The sequence below is a fragment of the Bombus vosnesenskii genome, unplaced genomic scaffold (genome assembly GCF_011952255.1).
Source record: "Bombus vosnesenskii isolate JDL3184/JDL3185 unplaced genomic scaffold, Bvos_JDL3184-5_v1.1 scf7180000016274, whole genome shotgun sequence".
NCBI classification, from domain to species: domain Eukaryota; kingdom Metazoa; phylum Arthropoda; class Insecta; order Hymenoptera; family Apidae; genus Bombus; species Bombus vosnesenskii.
The window spans coordinates 1,565,861-1,591,499 of record NW_022884343.1 but is presented as its reverse complement, the minus strand read 5'-3'; the positions used below and the strand labels follow the sequence as shown (position 1 = coordinate 1,591,499).

At 34.4% G+C, this 25,639-nt stretch overlaps 2 protein-coding genes and 1 long non-coding RNA gene across 5 annotated transcripts; 1 reads left to right on the top strand and 2 right to left on the bottom strand.

Moving 5' to 3' along the window:
- Nucleotides 1-446: 446 nt before the first annotated feature.
- LOC117242306 (midnolin homolog) lies at nt 447-18,020 on the bottom strand. 3 transcript variants are annotated; one of them, XM_033508851.1, is made up of 7 exons: nt 17,724-18,020; nt 17,350-17,603; nt 16,801-17,280; nt 10,573-10,660; nt 4,656-5,720; nt 3,917-4,259; nt 447-3,335 (listed from the first exon to the last, which is right to left on the bottom strand). In XM_033508851.1, exons 3-7 carry the CDS (start codon nt 17,250-17,252, stop codon nt 3,079-3,081), a joined length of 2,205 nt encoding a protein of 734 aa, XP_033364742.1. In that variant the 5' UTR covers nt 17,253-17,280; nt 17,350-17,603; nt 17,724-18,020; the 3' UTR covers nt 447-3,078. The 3 variants fall into 3 exon arrangements, with proteins under 3 accessions (XP_033364742.1, XP_033364739.1, XP_033364740.1); XM_033508848.1 differs by having other exon boundaries at nt 16,801-17,603; nt 17,724-18,019; XM_033508849.1 differs by having other exon boundaries at nt 4,686-5,720; nt 16,801-17,603; nt 17,724-18,010.
- On the top strand, nt 9,664-10,660 carry LOC117242308. Its single transcript, XR_004495225.1, has 2 exons — nt 9,664-9,884; nt 10,042-10,660. It is a non-coding gene; the product is annotated as an uncharacterized LOC117242308 (long non-coding RNA).
- Nucleotides 18,021-18,526: 506 nt separating the features above from the next.
- Nucleotides 18,527-23,067, bottom strand: LOC117242307 (ATP-binding cassette sub-family D member 3). Its single transcript, XM_033508852.1, has 12 exons — nt 22,858-23,067; nt 22,740-22,782; nt 21,987-22,177; nt 21,837-21,906; nt 21,591-21,688; nt 21,278-21,458; nt 20,993-21,205; nt 20,845-20,914; nt 20,296-20,768; nt 19,909-20,208; nt 19,672-19,833; nt 18,527-19,585 (listed from the first exon to the last, which is right to left on the bottom strand). Exons 1-12 carry the CDS (start codon nt 22,971-22,973, stop codon nt 19,508-19,510), a joined length of 1,995 nt encoding a protein of 664 aa, XP_033364743.1. The 5' UTR covers nt 22,974-23,067; the 3' UTR covers nt 18,527-19,507.
- Between the last annotated feature and the right edge of the window lie 2,572 nt (nt 23,068-25,639).

Genomic DNA, 25,639 nt, shown 5'->3' with positions numbered 1-25,639 from the left:
ATGGAATCAAACCATCATTGAGGATTCCAAAAAGTTCATAGAAATAGGATACATATCCTCTACACTTCTGATGAATATTTTGGGATTCTCTTTTTTGTTAATAATACATATTTGACTGAATAACAACACAACGCCATTAAGTATAATGGAGATTCATGTAAATGAACTTGCAAATTTTCATACATATCGTAAATACTTTTCCATAATATACAATGTATATTATTATTAATTGTAGAGAGTATGTACTGTTTCTATTATTTTGTATGTAATGTTGATGTGACATTAGTAGTAGTATGAAAATTTAGTACACACACACACATACGTACACACATTATATATATATATAATTATATATATATATATATATTTTTATATATATATATATATAAAAGTCGATATCAAAGGATATTGCTTCTAGCCAAAATTAATATAAAAAATTATACTTATTAATTTATAAAGTCCTTTTGTGATTATATGAATAATAAAATGAGAATAATAAAGATTAATTGACAAAGGTAGCTGTCCATTGTAAAACATGTGCCACTAATAGTACTGAATAGAACAAATCGTTTTATAGAACAAAAGTATATTGATAATATTTATACGAAAAAATCCTCTCAAAGAATGTGCGATACTATTGCTAAAGTTGGCATATCATTACTTCTGATTAAACTATAGTGGTCCAAGCGCAGAACTCCTTAGATATATAACCATAAAAATATACCATTGTACCAATTATACATTTTACAGATTTCTTCAAAGAAACGACACAATTTCTATATCATCATTGCATTTTAGAAATTTAATTTGGGACTTTACAGCTGACATAACATTTGTATTAATAATTCAATTTACTAAAAAAGAAAACAATAATTTTCCTTCTCTCTTTTTTTATAATAATAGTTGTATTGTCACGAAGTCTGTGTTGCGCGTAACTACAATTCATTATATTATATAAACTATGATAGCGTAGCTTTTTAAGCGTCGATAATAAATTTCTACAATTTTACGTGATTCAAGACATTATTTAAATAAACAATTTCAAAATGAATAACTTTAATCAATTTAATATTTTCCTTCTTCAAGGCTTTTCTTAAATCATATTTATATATAGTCTTACAAACTAAAACGAAACATATATTTCCAAAAAACACGTTTTAACTTAGAAATTAATAATAATCAATATAATAAATGTAGAACAAAACAGCATCGGCGATTCCTTTCCTTTTTTTCTTTACACAGGCAATAAACAATGATAACAATAATAACAAACACTCAACAGATGATGCCACATTCAAACAAGACTTAAAGATGGACTTCGTTCATTTTTTTTCTTAGTTTAGCAAGCAATCTTATTTATTTTGGTACTCGATAAAATTCAATAATCATATGTTACAATATTGAGCCAGTTTTTAAAACTGTAGCGATAGTAATGATAATAATATAATAATAGTAATATTTTTTTCTCCTAAGTAACTTAAACGCAATACGCTATTCTTTATCAGATATTATTATATTATTTAGTACCTAGTGAAACTTAAATGAATTCTGGCCGGAGCCATGCGATAGGATTATCTAATTCTAACTATAGGACCATTTATCCACGTGCTTCGAGTTCTTTCTTCCTTTTCTTCCTTTCTTGTTTGTCGAGAGCGATGATATTTATGACGATACTTGAACAGTGTAAGCAATCAAGCTTACGAGTCGACATTTTCAAGTTAAAAATCCAGTCCATTCTCGTTTTTTTATATTCATCAGAACTGATATGAAATTATCGAAGTATGAACTAGTTGATCCATATTATACGTTAGATTTTATGGATACGTTAACTACGAGGAATCGATGTCACTTTCCAAAGATACTTTTCTATTCCACAGAGACATATAAATCAGAGAAAGAACATTTTTTTCATTGTATGTTGAACTATTTCTAGCTATTCGTCTATAAAGTGCACTTCTTGCATAAAGGTATATTTTGATACGGTTCAACCAGTTCATCGACAGACTTAAATATGTTTTTGCCGAGAGAGAAAAAAAAGAGAAAGAATTCTTCCTTCTTCTTGCACTAAGTTCCGAAGTTCTCGTGTTATTATGAGTAAACAGTTGTAACATTGCTTTTGTAACAGTCTTCCCTGCGATTCGTGAAAGTATATTAGTTTAAAATTGTCTACTCGTGTCTACTAAATTTGAGTATACGCCGATGCCGACAGGAATTAGTAATCAATGATCAAAGTGACGACCTTCTTTTTACTCCCCTAGATTTCTATCGACAAAATTCTTCTAGCGAATGATTTTTCTTCCCCCTTTTCCATAGAGAATTCCACAGCTCCATTCGTTTGCCGATTTTCTCTGTATGTGCTGTCGCACCGTCAAGTGCAATTATTGTCAGCTATGATCAAGTCCTGAGTAATAGCCAAAACAATTCTTTAATATGATTTAATTACTTTTTATCTCTTTCATCTCTAATAAATATAGCATCAAACTTTCCAGCAGAGACGTACACATGTTTTCTGTGAAACTTCTATTTAATAATTTCTATACCGTGCCTAACATTGCACGTCCTTCCATTATACAATATTGCTAAGTTTTTTCTTTCGTTCGAGTTTTGCCATTGACAGGATTCTTTTAAAAGCTCAAACATTTCGATAGTATATTTGGACTGGAGGTACGCGTATTATAGGCAATACTGAAAATTATGCATGTAGAATGACACAAGTGCACAATTATAGCATACAGCTTTTCCGAACGGTCTCTCAGTTTTCATTGCAGTATTTCATTTATACCGCGAAGACGACCGCGGTACTTTCAATCCGTCCAATCCGTCCAATCCGTCGTTTTAAACGCATTTAAAATAACTCGAGATATTTCATCTTTTTTTCTCTGTCGCGTAAACAAAAAGAGTAAACTTTCGCTAATGTAGTACGTGTGTTGAAACGGAAATTCTTCCTGGCGAAAGGAAGCGTATACGCGGTGAGAAGTGATAGTTTTGCCCACTTATCCTTGAATAAATCAGTGCGCTAGTTAAAAACTGAATTTGCATTATACAATTACTACTCTTCGTATTGATCGATTGACAGGTTCAAGCTACGACCGGTTCAGGACTGCAAGGTTGCAGCTCGGGTTCGTTTTGAGGTTCTGTTGTATTTGTGGTGGCGGTACTGGCCGTGTTTGGATCATGATTTGGATCTGGATCTGGTGTTACCGCCGCCCACTGTGTGGTATATGGTGCAGCTCCTGCCTGTCTTCTGGCTTTTCTCTTTGCACGTCGTTGTTCCATCACTAAGCGCAGACGTCTCATCTTTCCCTTAGTTGCTTCATTCTCCTTTGACAGTTCCTCTATAATTATAAATAATAAAGTTACAGATCTACTTTTCCTTAATGTGTTATAGTCGATTTGTTTACCCTTTGAGTGTTTAGTAAAATAATTAGATATAGTTGAGAAAGATGTTAATTTTTCTTACTATACAATTATTTCTAATATCTTTGAATTAATATTTTTAAATATAGAATTTATGTTTTAATTTCTCTTAGACAAACGAATTAGTAAGTATTTCTTGGTATTGAGTTTCTGAGGTCACACTTTTGCAGAGAAACAACAAAGATTATACACAGATGGAATAATGGATTTATAATTTAATAATTTTCTTAATTTTCACTTTAATAATGAAATTATTGAACAAAATTGTATTATTGCAAGATGTCAGAACAAAGTTTATAATTTATGTTAGTAAATTTGATAACTTAATATTTCATTGTTTACCTATTTTTCTTTCCTCAGTTTAATAGTAAGATTTCTATAAAATATTTTTGCATGAACTAAAAATTGAACTAAAAATTCATGCGCTTCTGCATATTTCATATGTGCATACTACATATGGATTAAACACTCAAAGGGTTAAGCTGGATTTCTAGAATACCAGTAGAGTAACCAGGATTGGAGGAATCATGACAACCAACAAGGGGTGTTGGGGCACCATTTATTGTGGTTGTCGTTCCAGTTGAGGACGGAGAAGAAGTTGAAGACTGCTGGCGATTGCTAGAGTGCCTGTGATGGTGCCTATAATGACCTGCAGTAGCAGCTGGTGTGGCACATAGCAAATCATTAAGAATGTGAATGATGGTACTTATATCTCTTTTAGGACGTCCGTGTCTATCTTGAAGAGCTGGATTTAAGGTCCCACTAAATGTACCAGAGTATACACCCTTTCCATGATGATGCATACTCTCTATTATTGCACCTTGCCTGCGTCTTGCATTTTCCTATGTCCCAAAAATTGTATGTGGTTACTCACTGCATTAATAATTTAATAAAAAATATTAATATTAATTTCACTGTGTGTTTCACATTACTTAGAATTTACACTGTATGCATTCGATTACAAAAAGACCATAGAATCACAAAAATAGAAAAAAAACTGATATTCTTCTAATCACAAAATAAACAAAGCAAGAAGAAAACACATTTAAGAACCTAAGAGAGTCTCTAAAAAATGCGCTTTACAATATATTTTTTATATTTATTATTATTTAAAAAAACATAAAGACGTTTGGTGGTTTATTTTTTCACATCTCTTAAGATCTTAACAAACACACAGCGCTAACGTATATACGAAATAGTGGTACACAGGGGGAACTGGCATCGGTAACAATGTATACCTCTGCGAGGTCGACCCGCGAGGTGAGTACCTCAGAGGAGAGCTGCTTAAGTTTCTGCGTCAAGTTACGAGAAGCTTCAGCTAGCGCCCTGGTGTCTAAGGTTGCGGTCTTGGAATTCTGCTCAGCCAACGAAGAGGTAGGACTCTGAGGACTAGCATCCCCATCCACAGCATTACTCCTGGTGGAATCTGTACTGTTAGCGGATTGTTGGCCATGGTGGTGAGTGGTGCAGAGTTTCTTTCTTGGCGGAGTTATGTCGTAGGGCACTGATTCCATGCATCCATGTCCAGTAGAGGTAGATTGTTGTAGGTGGTCCACGGAAGATGAAGAGGAGGAAGGTTGAGAACTGTTGGGCGAATTGATGGATTTGTTTCTTGAGTGGTGATGATGATGATGGTGGTGATGATGGTGGTGGTGGTGATTATGGTGATGGTGGTGATGATGGTGGTATAGAAGGCAAGATTGACAAGCATTGGAGTTCCCATTAGGTGACACTGAGCCGTGGCTGCTGCTAGTTCGAGCGGTTGGCGCTTGGCTAGCACAGAAGGACGAATGTGGTGAACTCGGCGAGTAAGAAGATGAGGATGAAATTGAGGAGGCAGTTGTGGTGCGGCTTGAACAGACTGGACTGGTTGTCGTAGTGGCTGTCGAGAGGCTGGTACTGCAGCTAGCTGCTGCGTGCAACGCCGAAGCCAGACTGCTTATCAAAGAAGATGTCCTCGCAGCCGCGGCTCCATTTTGTAACTTAGCAGAGGCGCTGCTGGTCGAACGCGCAGCCAGTACAGTGGACCGCCTACTTTGCAGGGAACTTGATACGTGGCTAGTGGGTAAATTAGACCCGTTCGAACTATTTCCACCGATAGTTAACCCAGTGGTATTGCTGGTCGCCTGATTGGCCGTTGGCGAGGCCGGAGTTACTGTAGATAGTTGTAGCTGTATCAGCATCATGTGATCCCCTAGTCGCATTGTGAGATTCAGGGGAGCCTTGCCGGACAGAAAATCGTTCACCTGAGAATCATTCAAGCTCTCCAACGCTTGCATCACGCTCTGCTCCGGTCGTTGTGCCTGAAAATATATAATATATCTTAATCAGAATCTAGCGCACAATTCAATTTTTATTAATTCATCCCATTCCATTAATCTGGGAACGAAATTGCGATATATGGACAGTTATTTCCATTGTCACAATATTGTCGGCTGACTTAATACATACTTCTTACAGAAAGAAAAGACTGACTAGAAATGTAACACAGCCGATAAAAATGCGTGACACGATTCGATCAAGTGTTTACCGCTAAACGGCGTTTAAATACTTTTACAGGATAAAAGGCAACAGTCGGAGAGCCGAGATGGAAGCCGTATACGACCAAGAACTCATTGCAGATTAGCCAATTCCACTCTACCAATTTTATGGCTCCAGTAGCAGCAGTCAAACATCTGAATCAGTCGCTTTTTGCATCCTATTTTATAACCATCATCAAACAGCTTTGATCTTATAGATCAAAGTTGATAAAGATAAATCTTTTACAATATATATTTTGGAAGATCCAAAACCTAATATATTTTTTTTTTCTTTGAGTATACTGGCTTTTTTCGAGCAACTATACGCTCTTGCACGAGTCGAACTATTGAAAAATCGTGGCAGAATTGAAAGGGACCGCTGGTAAAGTGGCCTACGAAGTGAAACGCCAATATCTCATAACGCTGGTATCGCCTATTCATTCAGGCAAAAGATGAGGTTGAATCGATGAGCTCACAACAAGAGATGGAAACGCGAGAAGACCTGCAGAAGAGAGGAAACCTCGCGGAACCGAGGCTCAGACCCTAGACGGCACAACTAGGCATCCCCCGGTACACCTAACGGACTTCCTTTCACTGACGGTCATCGTATATTCGGTAATTCGATTTACATTCGTTTTATGGGAAATCTAAACTTCGATGAATGGACCCTACGTCATCTTAACCACGTAATGTTTCTCTCTTTTTCCGAAACTTCCACAAAACTTCCCAGTTCCCATTAGTTCGAAGTTAATCAAATAAAACAGATTAATACTATATCAATAATTTTTTAACCAATTAGATTCAATTAGCGAATCATTTAGTAATTTATTATTGATTCAATTTATATATTTAATCATCTCCATTCCTTATTTTTTCCATAATTATTATTAATGATTTTATAAAATAGATAGCTTTCATGTTTCAACTATAATTCACGAATTATTATTAGAGGATCGCAGGGATTCCCATGGATTCTCGTTGCAATTACTACAGGTCAGAGAACCCCTGTCAATGCCACGGAGCACTGTGAGTGCCGCAGCGACCGTCGACGAAGCCAGTGGCGCCACGCTCGAAGCGCAACCTGCTATCAAGCCAGGAACGTACACCATGAATCGTAAATACCCGTGTGTCTGACGCCTCTCCGCCGGAGTCTGGTTCTACCCCACCATGCGTTGTGTTGCTCAGGCATGTCTGCAGTGGTGGTGAGTCGTATCGCAGGATAAGGAAAAAGTATTTACACTTCGAAAAGAGAACTTTGGGTTGCAACAGCCGATGGTAGGGGTATCGTTACACGAGGAACGCTTACGATTTATGATTTACGCACCACGCGTCAACCAGAGATACTGCCAGAAATTCTTAATACGATATAAATGACAAATTACGTTAATACCAGCGTCTCCAGTTGTAACGTCCGCGCTTTACACGTGTAGATAGATCTTAACCGCTTTTAAATGCGTCTTACGTAGAGTCTATCAGAAGATATATTATTGAGCAATGCTACATTGTAGCCAATTGTTGAATATTGGGTTGTTCTTAAAGTTCGTAGTGATTATATAAATGCTACTTCTAATTTGAATACTAAAGAGAACTGAGGAGAAATATCTAGGATCGTTAATAAAACAGGTTTCTGTTTTTAGCAAGATAGTGTTGAACGTCATATGCCTAAAAAATTTTGAATCGTAGCTGAAACATTCTGTTTTATCCATTAGTCACTGAATATAGTACACCTTCATTATTATTTATCCTAGTCTTTACAAACTTATTAGAGCGACATAAACAAGAAATAAAATATTATGAAAGCTTGCGAAAGCTTACATAAATGTTTCTTTACTTTCACTAGGAACTTTTTAAGCAACCTAATATTTTGAACCTCACAAAGCAACTGGAATATAGTTGCTTTCCCCTAACCTTGAGAATTTGCCTTTCCTTTGGTACATGTTTGAACCATCTGGAGATGGCAACTAAAATAGGAACTCTCACTCGTTACGACTTTCCAAAACACTCATCCAGAATTTCTCTACAATATGGTATAGACTTTAACAAAGGAGATTCATTTTATAACATTCTGCGTTCCAAGTATCACATTGCGGTTAGACTATCGGTGACTGCAAGATAAAAAATCGCGTCGCGATGCGACCTTATGACTCTTCTTTCTATCTCATTGAAAGAAACGAAGGAAGAACAAATATGACATCATCGCATTCTTACGGTTTTCGTTATTCAAAGCGGTACAATTTGGTTTAAGACATGACAGTGTGATCAGCTGTCTTCACCCTCGCTTAACAATGTCTGCGATTATTAAATCGAGCCAGCTGCAAAAACGATACATTAACCTGATCCTAGCGCGCTGTCCAATTATCATTTAACGCCCTTTGGATATGTACTTCTGGAAATAACGCGGAAACGTCAGAGAAGCTCTGCTCTGTTCTGCAGAATTTCCACGGTCGATCAATAAAACTTCTCCACTAGCCAAGTAGATATTACCGGAGTCGCCTATCAAACTTTCAACCTGTCTAAAGAAGTCTCATTCCAGTACTACTATGCAGGAGTCTGTAACGAGTATGGCTATATATACGTTCTTACATTTCGTGATCGATATCGCCTTTCATTCTCTAGCTCAGGAGTTCACACATGTATACATTTATTCTCCCAGGTTACTAATTTTCACTAAAACAAGAATATAATCTATTTGGTGAATACAACGTTTTTAATCTCAAAGGTTGAGAACCCTCAATACATAGCACCGGTTTTTTTCAAATAAAGGTCAAGAACCACCGCTACGTGCTCATGAATGAACAGTTAACGTAGTACTACGTTTTTACAGGTGCAACCATACAGAGCTATGTTCCTCCATACTCCTAGAGAGCCAATATAGACAAGGAATACCATATATGGTATTCTATAGACAAAGAATACTATATATAAGAGCAAAACTATAATGGCTACAAAAAGTACTTATAAACACCCTTATTTTCCAATGAAGCGTTTGCTTATCAGGTTCCACATTTTATTATCACAGTATTAAATTTTTGTAATCAAATGAAAATAAAATACAAATAACATGAAATTTAATACACTTGAACTTAATGAATTAGCATATAAATACTATAATGAATACAATGGTGTGCAAATACCTTTTGTAGTCATTATATATAAACAAAGAATAAATATTGGATCGGTCGAAAATTTCATAGCGTTTTTGTCATGAATTTCTATCAAATAATAAAACGTTCGAGCAAATACCAGAAAGAAAACGTATTAATGTTTTAAAATGTTTTATACGATACATATAATACACACATAAGAGTGTTTTTACGGGTTGAAGTTGCAGATGAGAAAATTGAATTTTAGATAGATCTTTCTTCATTTCTGACTATCAATTTTCTAAACAACCTAATGTAAGGCGCGTGTCGATCCGAAGAGCCAGAGTAGAGCCGATTAGGCTGGCCAACTATGTTGTGCGAAACCGACGTATGTCTCGCCCCGTTTCTTCGTAACCACCCACGAAAGAACGTCGGACGTGTATAGAGTCACTGTAGCAGTGATCGTGGTCGCGAAGCATAGCTACACACATATACACACCCTACACACGAGTATACTTTAAAATTGACTGCGGGTGACCGAGACTCGAGCGGGCGGTCCCCTTGACAGCCATGCGAACGAGTCTCGGTCGCGATAAGGACCCGTGTGCCAGCGCTGTTGCCAGTGCCTCGAGCACAGCCCTAGAGAGACTATTTCAATGAGAGAGAAAGACCGTGTATCCTTTGTGTATGCGCGTGCACTCGGTGTATGCACGGGCCAGCTTCGTTTTTATTGATTCAAACCGAATAACCTAGCGGAGATGGTTAGCTTGATTCTTCTGATTTCGTTCTCATGGAACATCGACCAAAGGAAGTCTAAAAAGCCTTCTTCTTTTCACGAATGTGGGATGATGTTGGGAACAAGAAGGTAGAACTGTAAGACGCATGAACAATTATATGGAAATCATTTAAAATACAGGATTGAGTAAATGATTTAACGTTATAGAATAATCAAATTGCAATAAGATAAAAATAAAGGTTCTGGATTGGAGGTACTGCTCAGTCATAAAAAGGAATAATTACAGAAACTTTGTGACCAATGGAAATACCTGTAAGGTGTCACGACAATAGAAGGATGGTACAAGATGAACGAAGAAAAGTATGACGCAATAGTACTGGAAAATAAAGCACTGACGATACGGTGGCCGAGAAACCAAGTGACCCAATGATACACGAACCAAGTTAACGGCGTTTATCCGGATCACAATTCCACACATGTTTTCTATCTTTCGTGGGAACTCTTCTTCTATGGATTCTTCGTAGAGCGAAGAATAAGCAACATTAAAAAAAAAATCCCATGAGATTCGACTTCTGTTCAGAAATAATCTCATACAGCTTAGACCCTAAAGCTTACTCTTCCATTCGTAATTGACAATGGTAGTGATCAATAATCCATTTATTTCATAGAAACTATGCTTTATGATCTTTTGAAACCATAATTACTTTCTGCATTATAAAAAGAAGGAATTGAATTTACATTGAGATAACAAGTTGGTCTATAGTAATATAGGTAGTTTTATTAGGTTTTTATCGCCAAAAATATGCAATTGACTTACCAATAGGCCGGTTTCCACGCTCGGCAGCAGCGTAAGCCGACTGCCATCTTGTAAACGATTTTCCTCTAGCGTTCCCTCACGCAATTGTCTGAAACACAGAAATTTCCAGTTAAATTTGTCATTGAAACTTTACGCTAATAAAATCAGTGCCAAAATTGTTATACATTAAGGGTAACATATGAATACCACAAAATAGTTTTATTCAGAAAATTAAGATTCAATATTTTAGCCCATTAGAAAAGAAAAAACATTTAATAAATTTAACTGTATTGTTCATAAATTGACATTTATATCTTATAGTATATATTATATTTAGATATTATAAAGAAGAATGATTAGTAAAATATTAATTATTTTTATCTGTGTTTTACTTCAATAGAGAGTGGAAGTTCTTTGTTTTTATCTAATCCACCAAATCCTTAATATTATCTTATGGAGACACTTTAATTTAAAAATAACATTATAATTATTGTGACTCGATCCTGGTAGTTTAGCAGTCCCAATTCTCACAAATAAAATGTGTTATAAAGTGGAAAATCATGAAAAATGGGCACTCCTCGTTTTTCCCCTTAATCTCCATATGTTGTTTTGCAATACATTGCCTGATAATTGCGGGCAATTCCAACACTGAGGCGTTACCCTTATCGCAGGCAGTATGATGCAGTCATTTTTACTATTGTGACCTCTCATAATTAACTTTATCTCTGCCCATGGTCAAAGTTATATTTCATCGAAAACTGCCTGTAAGAACATATCGCTAATTACATGTAATTATTGTCATAGGAACATCTATTTATTTTTTATGTAAGATCTACGAATAAGCGAATGTGTAATCAATTACGATAATCAGTAGAAACTTCAATACCACGCAAAATTACATAAATTGTAGGCGTCAATGCTTTAAAAACCTCGTGACATTAGCGTTAATCATCATGTTGAAAGTAAGGGACAAGAAAATGATAACACAGCGGTAAGATCCGAGAGATTAGACAATACGATAAGTTGCTCTATCGCCACAACAGACATCGAATGAAGCCGCAAATAGCGTACAGGGAATTGATATCGACTGGCAATGTCGCGAGCCGCAAGAAACACTGTGCAACTCCTTCCGCAAAATGTTTATACCTATAACACATTATTCCTATATTTCGTATAATTAGAATTGGAATTTTCCATGATTATATATAAAATTTCATAATTATATTCCATAATTAACTACATATATATATGTATATATATAAAATATAGCTTAACCTGTAATCTTTACAAAAAAATATATATATTAAACATTATAGGTTAAGCTAGGTTATATACTGTAGAATAAGCTATAATTAGAATATTGATGATTCATTTCCATTGCAGATAACGTACAAAAGAAAGATATACAAATTTGCCTCATTCGTCCATTAAAACACACCTTGTAACATGCGCAGGTGTCTAAATATGTATTAACACTTAGGCCTTCCAACTAGTATTATTGAATTATAGATGACTATAATAATCTTATATTAGGTTACTAAAATTTAGGATATTTCATTTTATATAGAGATTTATATAGAAACAGATCAATAATAAAATTAAATTAAGTTAAAAATTTCAAAATTAAGTAATCTAGTTTAACCACAGTTAATTCCTGACCTAACCATATTTTCACTTTTTGAATGAACTGAATTGAAGTTGAATTGTAGGATTTTTGTTTCCAGTTGCGTCCTCAGATGGGAATGAGATAGATTTAGGGAATTTTTAAGACTTAACCGACAACGAAGACCAGGTCAACGTTACGCCATTGTTACGTCCAGAAGCGGCACCGGGACTATACAACGCGGGGTAACGCCCGATTGAAATTTATTAGCTATGCTTCTTCTAATAAGGGGATAGATTGTTCGTAAGACGTGTTTCTAAGCAGCGTTCCTTGTTATCGTTATAACATGGCGAAACGTATGTATTTACGTTCGAAAGTATTAACTAGTCACTGAAATGATTGCGAAAATACCAACATTCCTTCGTCAGCGTTCGTATAATTGACTTCAATTCTGCAAATGCATATACATTCCACGAACTCGTTCGGTACTACCTCCGTAAAGAATCCACTATCAATTAGAGAGACTTAAGGCAAACCTCAATTTTTTAAAAATATATTTTAGAGCTTGGAGGATCCAAATATCAAAGCCTAAGGTTCATCTTCATACTGCGATTAGATTATTCCTTATATGTTACACAAGTTGTATTAAGAATTATACCTGCAGCCTTCTGCACAATATATGGTGAATCGACAAGTTACGAATTGTAGGTTATGTATTTATGTTAACAATTTCCCAATTTTACACCAAATAAGGTAATCAGGGAGAAACTAGACAACGGGAAACTGTTTCGTTATCAAACTCGTTACTACTGTGCAAAATAAATTTATTGACTTGTAAAATTGTAATTGACTTGTAACTTGTAAAATTTCGTTAATAATAATTAGACCGAGGAGTTTTATGTACTTATAGGAAATTTGAAAGTGCAAAATTGCACAAAATGCACATAATATGAAAAAATATATAAAACACCTAAAGTATACTGCTTTCTATAATAATAAATAAGTAAAGCAATTTTTACCGAGATTATACTTTGTTAATTATATTCTCAGATAAGAATTTGTATAAAAATCTGCAATCTAATAGTAATATTAATTCAATTATGCAAGAGGGATCTAACATGTATTCTTAAATAAGTAAAAAAGGATTTCTTGTTCATAAATTGATTTAGAACAGAGACATCTATCGATTGATCGGCACTGAAAGAGGAAATATGAGGGTGGCGGATATTCGCGACCCTGGCGCCACTTGCGCGGACTCCAACGGGCTTAACGGTTTTTCTGAAGATCCTGGTAAGATCAAGTCTTTGACCTGTATACGTTTTTACGATCATCTCGGATTAGTATGTACCCTCTTTTTAAAGAACTATTACTATTATTGAAGCCCCAAAAACCTAAACTTATTCTTTCATGAAAACCAGGTATCAATTCTTTGGTTTAAATTCTAACTGACAAAGTACTGGAACGTACATATTTGAAACAATGAGCATATGACTGGGAGGAAGTTTTACGACATAGATACGTCTTCTGAGAAGCTTTATCGGTTTCGGATGAGTCGACAAAAAACAGAATCGAATTGTTTGTTTGAATGGATAAGCATACACAGACGGTTGCAATTCATATGATAAATAAGTCGTTCATAGGATAAAGTGGATAACTCCACTATTTTAAAATTTTTTGGATTTTAATGCCAAAGTATTTGATTGATGCTTTAGATTGCGGATTTTTATTATTATATTTTTGGAAATATGATCAAAAACCCAGACTCGATAGACAATTGTTGTACCTACCAAATGTTGTACAAAGAACTATATTTTAGATATCTTATATATTTTTTCATATTATGTGTATTTTGTGCAAATTTCTTGTAGATGCATAAAAATCTACAGTTTATTTATATTGTGTAATTTATCAATTTTCTCTAATTTGTGTTTAGTGGCGTTAACTGCCTTGACAAATAAGCGGTTCAAATAATAAATGCAGTACCCACAATGATCAGCAATGTATGTACACAAAATATAGTTAGGAAAACCAAATTAGCTATATTTTCAGTATGGACCTCTATGAATGAAAAAGAGAAAAGCGTGCTACGTGAATGGCGCTAAGAATAAACTACGTCTAAATTCGAACATATATAAATACATAAAGTAAAGGAATACTAAGAACATTCTTATCGCTAATGTGATAAATATTGTTTTCTCCTTGGTTACTCTCTAAGGTCATGAAACCTATTTGTAATGATACCGTTGTCCACTATCATTTCTCTTACTAATTACAAAATCGTAATTAATTACACATTTCTTTTATAGTAACGGTAAAAAATTCTTAAATGAATAGTAGTCGATGATAAAAATAATTGGATGGAAAAGTTTACTCCTTGTTTGTGCAACGAGGATGAGTAACAGGTATAAGACTCTCGATGACACATGCTTAATCGAGGCACAAAACGGTTAAGGTAAGGTTGCATTACACCTTGTTTTTTACGTGATCCAAGTCGCAACCAGAAGATATATGTATTATCTTTTAGATAGAAAATCTATTCACAAACTTAAAAATAATATTTGTGATAAAGATTATGAATTTTCAACAACCATATAGAACAAAAACACAAGAAAATTTGTAAAATGATGAAAAGCAAATTTGATGAAAAGAGGAGTACACGAGCACTGACCAATTCTGACAGTTTCACAGGGAAAATAACGCTAATACAGGCAAATTAAAATCGGTCCATTCTGTAATTAATGCGATACGCATGAGCTGAAGATGCAATAGAATGAAACGGAAAGAGACGAATGGGACGCACACGGCGAACGGGCTAACAATGTGCACGTGTCGCATTTACACCGACGGGAGAAGCGAGAGAGCACACACATTAACTACGTAGCGAAGAACCGGCGTGTGCTACCTGAGCCTGGAACTGGCCTGGCTGGCACAAGGGAACAAATAGCAATGGGTATTCGTTTCTCATCGATACAACTCTTGAAAAAGATACGATACTTTCGTTGGAAACGCTCAATTGCTTTACATGCAATTACAATTATATTTAATCTTGCTGTTCTCCTCACACCTTCCTTAGATATACATATATATTAGAAATCTTTATTCATAATAAATGTGGAATATACAAAGCAATACCAAAATCAAATATTTAAGTAGTATCTATTCTTTAATAATATATATATACACACATATATATATAGACCTGAAGAGAAAAAGATTAAAATCAGGAAATTTCCAAAACTTACATCTTGTAAGCTACTAACTCAATACAGATTCTCAATTATTCAGTAATTTAAATTCGAATTTACAATATATGACTTTTCAAAGCCCTTTGTGATTTCTTAGAGTTAGAGATGCAACTGAAGAAAAAATTTAACGACAATTGCTATATAAAATCGAGATGCGAGAAATGGAAAGAAAAAGGGGAGAGGCAACTCAAGAAGAGGAATAAACAGAAAGAGAGAAAATTCCAGCGATATGTTGCGTACGGGAATAGCCAATCCTGTCGTCTTTTCCATCCGACTGTTTCTCTTTCTTCTTCTACCTCTCACTGCAGAGGGCTGTCACCGTTCCACTTTACGAGAACGCGATTCCCGAGATATTCTACCTACTACACCACCTCCACCTCCTCCTACTTCGAGTCTATGGTATGCCAACCTTCCTCTCCACCATGTTTCTCTTGCGTGCTTGTACGAAGGAGGAGGATCAGTCCGAGCGGCGGCCCCCACGACGCCTACGAGTATTATGCCCACTCTCTCTTTTTCGTTCAGAGCATCAATGCTGTTTTCGTTCTTCCTCTCGCACTTTTCAACTAACAATATCGTGTGCAGTAGTGTGCACACGTTCGCCTGCCATTTCTTTTTTTTTTTCTTTTTTTTCCTATGAAGGGTCGTCATAGGGTCGTCATACACCTAATTTTCCCTTCGAAATCAAATCGTGAGAAAAATTCAATCGTCCGAAATCAATCGTCTGCTCCATCGATTTATCGGTAATTTCAAAGCATGTGATCCGAATATTTCTTGTATTATAATAAATAGAATATATAATATTCAATCAATTTATAATTAATATAACGTTTAGACCTATTATTTATGACAAACAGGTCACGATTCAAAGCGATAGTAACACGTATTATGTGTACATACAATACTGCCTTGGTAACTGGTCAGCTATCAAGGGAGGAGTCTACATGAATAAAAAAAATTCTGCCTCAGCGTGAAATGTACAGAGATACAGGCACTGATACCCGATACCTATCTCAAGATATAGAGATTCTTTCTTGCAACAATTTTCTTAAGGACAGTTAAATACCGAACACGCAAAAAAATAAAAGTTGTACGCGTGCAAAAGAAACGAAAGAGATAAATGTATAATGCTGAAGCTTCTCTTTATAAAGGCGCAAGGACTAGTGGGGATAGTTACGGTCAATTACCAAAGTAAACTTTCGGCTGGTTAACAAAGTAGTATGTACTTTACATATGCTACTACCTCTAGAAGCCAAACTGATCACCTCCATTGCGCTCAACCACCTAGTTACCAAAAAACAAAACATCAATCGCATACTCTGTTACTAAAATTACAAAATTCTCCAAAAATCATTTTGACTTCTGGGACTCTTACATGCACGTATACTCTTTCGATATACAAACCTTTCCCGATGTAGTAAACAAATACGTTCCTTTGCGACCTTCAACCTCTTCGAGATGATCTTCTTGAGGTTCTCGACGGTGTCCGTCCGGTCGACCGTAAGGTCGAATTGCCCACCGGTAGTCGGCGTGATGCTGATGGTAATTTCGTCGGGCTCGAGGACGGTGGCAGCGACGCAGCCACACCCCGGCTGCGGTGGCGGCGGCGGCGTAGAGGAGGCGGACGACGACAACGATGACGACGAAGACGATGAGGAGTTCGTAGGAAGTGGAGAAGTGGAGCCAGCCCTTATCGAGCCTTGACCGCAATATTCCGTTGACTGGTCGCTCTGCATTGTTGTAGAATACGTGGAAGAGGTGGTGGCCGCCGTGCCTGACGACGCAGACGAAGAAGCGGTGATGTCGTCGGTGTTCCGTTGGGTCTTCGATCTCTCGTCGTTCTCACTGCTGTCCATCGCCGTCACGTCCGACGGCGGACCCGTGCTACCGTCCATTCTGCCACGGTAACTAACGATACTGGTGGAACCGTATCGTCAACTTACGCGCACCTACCTCGTTCCAACCCACGTTCTCGCGTTCCGACTACTATGTAATGTGTATCATGCACCCGCACCTGCACCTGTGTCTCCCGGCGTCCTAGCTGTCCGAGACACACTCGTCCGCGTCGCACAACCGCAGTGTCGCCGAAGGTCTGGCCACAGTGTCTTCGGGAACGCGCACGCCACGAGGAACGACGAAGCGAATACCAACCAACGTAGGGAGAAACGAGGATGGGAAGGGAGAGACGAACTGAGGTGGAGACCAATCTGAGAAAAAAGAAAAGGAAATTTATGAGATCCTTGAAATATCGTATATAGGACTTGTGATTATATAGGTATGTATGATTCTATATAGGGATCCCTAGGAATTAAAAAAAGTTTTCTTACTAGGTGGTATTTTAGTACATCGGTACTGGAAATTGTTCTTAGGAATCGTTGGACACATATATGATAAGGTTCTGTACTTTTGGTCCGTTTTTGTGTAACATAAATATGCTCTGTGCTGCCTGATTCTTTGTTCTTATCGCGCACACACATATACACATCTGCACTAAAGACAAATTCCGCGTACAAACCCTGTGACCAGCCACTAGCAACTGAATAGCCAAAAGCCCAGACTTTTGCTAGCTTCCCAGACCGGGCCTAGCTTTTCCAACCGATCAACGATCAACTAACATAGCAGCGCCATTCCGGAGAATGTACGAATGTCCTCAGAGCGGGATATTTGAATAGGGAAAGATGTTTAGTTTGTTGTTCATGCTTAAAGAATTTATTTAATCCATTAACGCATTGACTGCCATGTAAATGTTATGTATTATGCTTTAAAAGTCGCAATAGATTGAGGTATATTATACTATAATATTGAACTTTTGCAAAATATTATATTGTATTTGCGCACCTTTTTTCTGGCAATGTTATCTAATAATAAGTCATTTATATTGTTGAAAATTTGTTAATCTATAAAATTTATCTCATTTTAATCATTCTAAAAAATATGGTGGGTTACCAATAACCACCATGGCAGCCAAAGTGTAAGGTACTAAGCAATATCTTGTCAAATAAACACATAGGAATAGGAATTTATTTCATCTATTAAATATTATAATGTATAATTTTCTTCAGATACTTGGTATCTTTTTACATATCATGTGCATTTTGCAAATTTTGGTTACAAAAAGGAATTCAAAGGATTTGTTAAATATGTTGTATGTTTTTATTACTATTTTTTCCATCACCTAGATTTTACAACTTTATTAAGTTTGAAGAAATTGAAATATCTTATAGCACTTATAGCATGATAAACTACTTCTTTCTAAATTATAGAATGTCTTTTTATACCTCTGATTTGTGGGTTGTATAATATGTGTACTTATTATTCTAATACATTCTTATACTTTACTTTTATACATTACTTGTATATTTAGTATTCCAATTCTCATAATGGATATTCAGAATCTGATATTAACTAAATACAATTTTCATCACCGAGTTTATTACACGTTCTTATTGTCCAGCAATTCGATATAAGTTCTGGTAATGTTTATTCAATGTGATCTACACATAACAAATCATAATTATTTTTGATCTTTAAAGTATAAAACGATTTAAACTATAGCTTTATACACATATACATGTACATTAGATTGTTTCTAATGCATATGTCACACATTTTAATATTTTATGATGTGGTGTAATCTTGAAAAAATAAGTATCAAAAATATGTTATTCCGATAGCTTAATGTTACACCTGAAAGATTTCTGTTCCCATAGCTTCCTTCTTTCTTCACAACGTAGTATTGGAAGAACACATGAATTGTGACAGTACACGTTGATCATTTTTTTTAAACAAATCAATAGCATTAAGGCCTAAATTGCAGTGTACACTAATGTTCTTTCACACTATTCTACCCATTTTTTGTTATCTTTTTTGTTGTAAAAGACATTGATATAAAAATATTCAATATATAAAAATGTAATATATAAAAATATACAGTATGCAATAATAAAGTATCCGTGAATCTAGACGATTCTAATACAGAGATACATATAATACAAATGTAGATGCGCTGTACACTGCATATTTATATTTAAATTATACGAAATTAGTTGAACAAAAAACGACAATCCCTTGCATTGTGGCAAGTATTATTAGATGCAAGGGTCATGAAAATTCACGACCCGAATTCTTCCGTATCCGGTTCGATAGCCTTGAATTCGTAATTTCCTCTTCCGTCCATTTGCAAATAATACTGAAAATAAACATAAATATAAATTGCATATAACATTAAATATAAATTAGGTAATTTTAAAATAACGAATGATTTTATTCCTAAACCTCGTGATGTTTCCAAAGGGATCGTCGATGCGATACTGTGAACAATGTAATATTTGCTTGTCTGCAATACATATACATCGAATCTTCGATGTCAACGCTAACAGCGCTTGTGCATTCGTCTAAAATTGCAAACTGTGGTTTATGATAAAATACTCGAGCCATCTGCAAGAATTCGCAACCAATATTATGCAAGTTCTATATTTTGTCATTTCTGTAATAGATGTTAAAATATCATACTGCTATGCGCTGCTTTTCGCCACCCGACAAAACGTCCATCCAGTCAGCCACGACGTCCCAACCTTGCCCCTCGCTATTTGTAAGATTTTCTCTCTCTAATAGATGACCCAATTGAACCAGATCTAGCAACTTCTTTAAATCTTCGTCCGTCATATGTCCACGTCTTATCATTTCTGTCTTTGTATGAGGATAAATTACTTGATCTCTCAAGGTACCCAGAGTCATGTAAGGACGCTGAGGTATGTAAAATAATTTCCCTCGCGGAGGTTTGGTAACTGTCCCACTCCAAACTGGCCATAACTATGTTATCAATTTTCCATAATTCGAGATATGAATGAACATATGAAATAAGATTAAGCTATTATTGAAAAAGTTATAACGACTTACTTCTCCGAGTATCCTAAATAAAGAACTTTTCCCGCATCCATTTGGACCACAAACTAATACATTCATTCCCGATTTTACTTCAAATGATAGTTCTTTGATAAGAATATCCCCGTTAGGAGTTACTAGAGGCACACCATCGAATCTTATGACATTATCTTTGTTCACTATTCTTCCTTCACCTGGACTTCCAATTGGTTCGTCTTTAAAATCGGAAATCATTATTCTTTCGTATTTTCCTAAATTTAGATCGTCAAGGACGACCTTTATTTCAGTCACTCTTGCAGTTAATCCTGCTAGTCGCGTCAGTTCTCTCCCGGCTAAAACTAATCTACCTATGGCTTCTGCCAATTTTATTAACATACGACCGTAAGTATAATAACTCCTAAAACGATGGTTAGTGCTTTCTGTGAGCGTAGAGTTTTCCATGAAGAAAGGTATGCTTACTGCATAGAAACCGACCACAGTCCCCATATCTGAAATAAAGATCAAATTGAAAATTAGTACCAATGAGCAATTAATTACATTGTTAGATTATGGAGAATGTCTTACATTTGCCAACGAGATTATCAATTATTCCCATAAGAGTTTTAAACTCTTGACATTTACGAAGATGTGTCATCTGCAAAAGAAATATTGGAGTAGACTGTTAACTTGCGTGTAACAAGTAAATATTAAGTATATGTATTCTGTAACTTACAAGTTTATGAAAACTACTAAGAATAGTTAATTTTTCTCTGTTATTTCCTTGATAAAATGCAATTTCCTCAGAATTAGTGATTAACCTGGAATTAATATGACGGTATTCACCCTCGAGACGTTGTTCTTTAACTGTCATCTGCCCGATGGGTTTACGTAAATGAGTTATTACTACACCAGCAAAGACGAGATAAGAAAGCATAATTAATGGTGTCTGTAAAATAGATGTATATTTTATAATTAATATATTGTATCCCTACATCTATAGGACTTTTATCTCACATACTTCTCCACCAAGATTAGTTGTAAGTCTGTAGACGTAGATAGCAATATCCAATAAAGGTTTTGTAATATTACTGTACAGGTTCGTGCAACTTTCACAAAATTTATCAACATCAGTAGTTAAAAGTTGATCTGGATTTGCAATACGACTATCCAAATTGCTCATTTTATAATAAGTAAAGCCTCTACAAGAAAAGATTGAAGAATTTATAATTAATTTCCATCTATTATTCCTCATTCTAACAGCATTGATCATTATCAATGCCATACACTTCATTAAAATATATGTTATGGATAGGACAAGAAATTTGACTTACTTAAGATAGTGATCCAATAAATTTCGTGTGATATTTGTACGTAACCTCAACTTTGTTTCGTATGTACTATATTTCAGTACGTTGTTCACAACAGATATCTAAATAAATATAATCATGGAAGATTATATCAATAATTTCTTCCAATTGGTAAGAAAATAAAGCTGCTTGGCAGCCTGAATGAAAAGATTTCATTAGCAGCCTATGAAAGCAACTTCTAATTTTTTTACATTGGATCTATCCACTTACCACTGGTATTAAACACAAAAATCTTAACAGATTTCTTTTGAATGATGGCTTATCCATTCTAAGAATTGACCTAGAAAAGACAAACGAAAACTTAATAAATTTTCATACCATACTTTTAAATCAAGATTGAAAAGAAATATCAAAACGTACGCATCTACTGAAGTGATCATGTTTATCATCCAAAAATCACAGATAGATTTTATAGTAAGTGTCCCTGCGATAAGGAGAACAAAAGCCATTTCAAGGGATACCATTGAAGGTATACCAATTTTGAGCAATTGGTACAATTGTCTGAAGAATCTAACATTGACATGAGCTCTTGGCCCTTTTGGTTTTTCCTCCTGCAAAAATTATTTCTTCAGTGACTCATGAAAATATTTGAACATTTATTGTTGCTAACTTTCATGTATATATTATATGTATATATTGTATAAAACATTTTGAAATTTCATTAGCACTATAAGGAGACATGACTATCATAATTATACTGATAAAATTCAAAATGAATCTGAGAATGTATACAGAAGTTACATGATATTTAGAATATACTTCGCAAAGATTATATAAAGTCATTATTCCCTACATTAATAAATAAACGGCAATATATAGTGAGACCATCTTTAGCACTAATTGTATGTTTAAAATTAATAACCATACTGTATATCAATTTTTCATTAAGTGTATGTTTGGAATAAATGTCTTGTAACTTCTATATACATTTGCGGATTGGTTTCAAATTTTACTATTATAATCACGATAGTTGTGTCTATCATAGCGCTAACGAAATTTTAAAAAATTCCATATAATGCATGTATTATAATCATAAAAATTTTCTGTGGTAAGTATTCGAATACTATCGTGAACTATTGTATGTACAATGATAAAAATCATTTTCTTTCTTACCTCTTTAATAACATACTGAATGTCATTAGTAGACCAGGCATTTCTGCGAGATAAAGTAAATGTTCAATATCACAACAGCACCAACAATTGCATGTATACGTATGCACAGAGATTTTACCTGCATTTCGCGACCTGTTTCCGGTTTCTTTTTTTTAAAATCCATATTAACGCAGTTAAAGCACAAGCACCAGCTAATGTGCGTCTTGTAGCAAATTTGCTAAATGTCGGTGCCATTCTTTCTACTATGAAAGATCAAAAATTCAGTTCCGTCTTCCGTGACGGCTACAAGCTATAACGCTACAACACTTCTCCGTCTACTTTAAACACTGAGGTGAACAAGTAGTGGGGTGATGAATCAACTACATCGATAAGATTGCAAACTTTGGACACTATGGTCTACCACACATACTGTTGGTCACATTCAATGCTGCATTTATTTGCATTGCAAAATTGGTAAAAAATCGATTTTTGAAATTTTTCTTTATTCAGAAAATTTTCTTTCCTAGGAAGAAACGGATATATGATGAATTAACTGCGAATATTTTTATGCACATTCATACTACATTTTGGATATTTCATATATCTTACGCATTATATGCATTTTTGTATCTTCGAATTTCCAGAAAAGCATAAAAATTCCGCACTGTAATGATAAATATTTTAATGATGAAAAATATACATACAATGTTTTTTTCTAGATGTAAAATCTTATATAATTTTCAATTATATAAGTACGTAGTTTAGAATTTAGAAGTTAGTAATCATTTAACTTTACTTTCTTTTGCGCAATATAATTCTGCCCAAATTTGGAGCGATTATTCACAGGGTTGTGCTAATGCTATTACGATCTTCAAAAACAAGAAATGTATATACCACATTTATAAGAAATATGTTTGTAATATTAGAAAGAAAATTGCTTTTTCAGTTAATTTAGTTGAAAATGATATTCTTACGCTACTTCTTTTTTACAAAGATCGCTTGGATCTAAACTAATAATGCGGAAACGATTATACGATATGATGTAAGAATCAGAAAATGAAAATATTTTGAGAATATTTTGATAAAACAGGAGGATTATTTATAAGAAAAATGTACTAATTATTCTTTTTTGTCTGTACATTAGCTACTTCATATTTTGAAAATACTTACATTTATTACAGTCATTAAGGATATTTTTACAAACTGTTCAAATGCACTTGTAAATAAAATGATGGAGACTGTTGATTAATATTGCTTATTTATTGAATATTAAATATTTAATAATACATCTTAATAAATACTTCATTGCATACTGTTATTACAATACAAAACAGGCATATATGTAAATACATATATGTATGTTGAGATTTTTATTAAATATTGTCATTGACTACAATTACTTTTATTAAATAATCAATAGTACTTTTACATGATGTGAGAAAATATACGTAGATTTAAAGACACAGGAAAGGCAAGTTATTCTTAGCTTCAAATAAAAATATACTTTATTAAAAGTTCTTTATACATACAAAGTTCATTATGTTTCCAAATTCGATTATGTAAATACTGTAATACTTCCCACTATTTTATTATTAGGTTTTCTTCCTATATATAAATATTATTTATATAAGTTTACACATACTTTATTAAAATATTATAAATACAACCAGTAAATAAAAAGTAAACTTGAGCACCTTTTTACTTTGCAGCTGTAAATATGGTCATTGGTATGCAAAGGTTCGAAGTACATACTTCAGAATTCCTACTTTGAAAGTCAAATTATTCCCACCAACCAGTCACTGAATAATTAATTGAGTTCATCAATGAATGACTTCTACAAACAAAAACATCAATGAATTAATTTTTACCCACAGTAACATTTATCATCTATAAATAATTCATTGGACAACTAGCTTACAACAAAACATGAACTTTTATCACATATTTTTTTTTAATGATATTTCACTCCTTTCTTTTGTATCTACTTAACACTTGTGTAACACGTGTTCGTGCTTCTCCTCTATTCTTTCATTATTCAAGTAGCATATATCGGTCCGTTTGAATTTATAGAGAATAATTCATTCATCTAAACTGCCAAAGAAAAATGTATCAGAATTAGTACACGTTTATAAGATGAAAAATTATAAAAATATTTAGTGCTATTTGATGATTTTGTACAGGTGATTTCTTAAATTGACACTGAATTATATCAATCTCTTTATATTACACATATTTCTTTAAATTATCTACTATATTTAAGAATGTGAAATATTAGAGGTCAAAAAGGTAAGAGTGATTCCTGAAGGTGAATAACGCATATAAGCAGATAAAAAGAGCAATTAATGATTTTAGTTTAAATGATTAATTTATTCCATAAAAGAAATGAGTAAAAAAATATGTATATATAAAAAATGAAAAAGAAGTATGAATATTTCGTAATATTTGTCAATATATAGGCCATCAAATGTTAAAAATGTAATAAATTACCGGATTGGGTAATCCCATCATCCGTGCGTCGAAATAGTAGCGAGAATTATAGAAAATGGGAAGCGTCATTTGTAATGGAGACTTCAACCTTGAGTTGAGTGTTGATTTTTTAATGACGCAAAACCCGATAGTACGTAAGTAATACATTTCAATTCGTAATCACCTGTTGCGAAGTTTAGCCTCTCGTCTACTTCCCAGTCATCATCATCCTCATCATAATTATCATATTCATCCTCATCCTCATCCTCATCCTCAACCTCATTACCATTATTCATCATTATCATCATCTCAACATCCTCATCATCACTATCATCATATAATCACCACTATCACCTCCACCACTATCACCTCCACCACTATCATCATCATCATCATCATCATCATCATCATCATCATCATCATCATCATCATCATCATCATCATCATCATCATCA

Coding starts and splice junctions, on each gene's coding strand:
- LOC117242306 (XM_033508848.1), bottom strand. CDS start 17,291: ATGGACGGTAGCACGGGTCCGCCGTCGGACGTGACGGCGATGGACAGC. Junction 5,721..10,572: donor GCGTGGAAACCGGCCTATTG/GTAAGTCAATTG, acceptor ATATATTTTCAG/GCACAACGACCGGAGCAGAG. Junction 4,260..4,655: donor CGCGGGTCGACCTCGCAGAG/GTATACATTGTT, acceptor TTTGGGACATAG/GAAAATGCAAGACGCAGGCA.
- LOC117242307 (XM_033508852.1), bottom strand. CDS start 22,973: ATGGCACCGACATTTAGCAAATTTGCTACAAGACGCACATTAGCTGGT. Junction 21,689..21,836: donor TTTTGTGTTTAATACCAGTG/GTAAGTGGATAG, acceptor ATATTTATTTAG/ATATCTGTTGTGAACAACGT. Junction 21,206..21,277: donor CAACTAATCTTGGTGGAGAA/GTATGTGAGATA, acceptor TCTATTTTACAG/ACACCATTAATTATGCTTTC.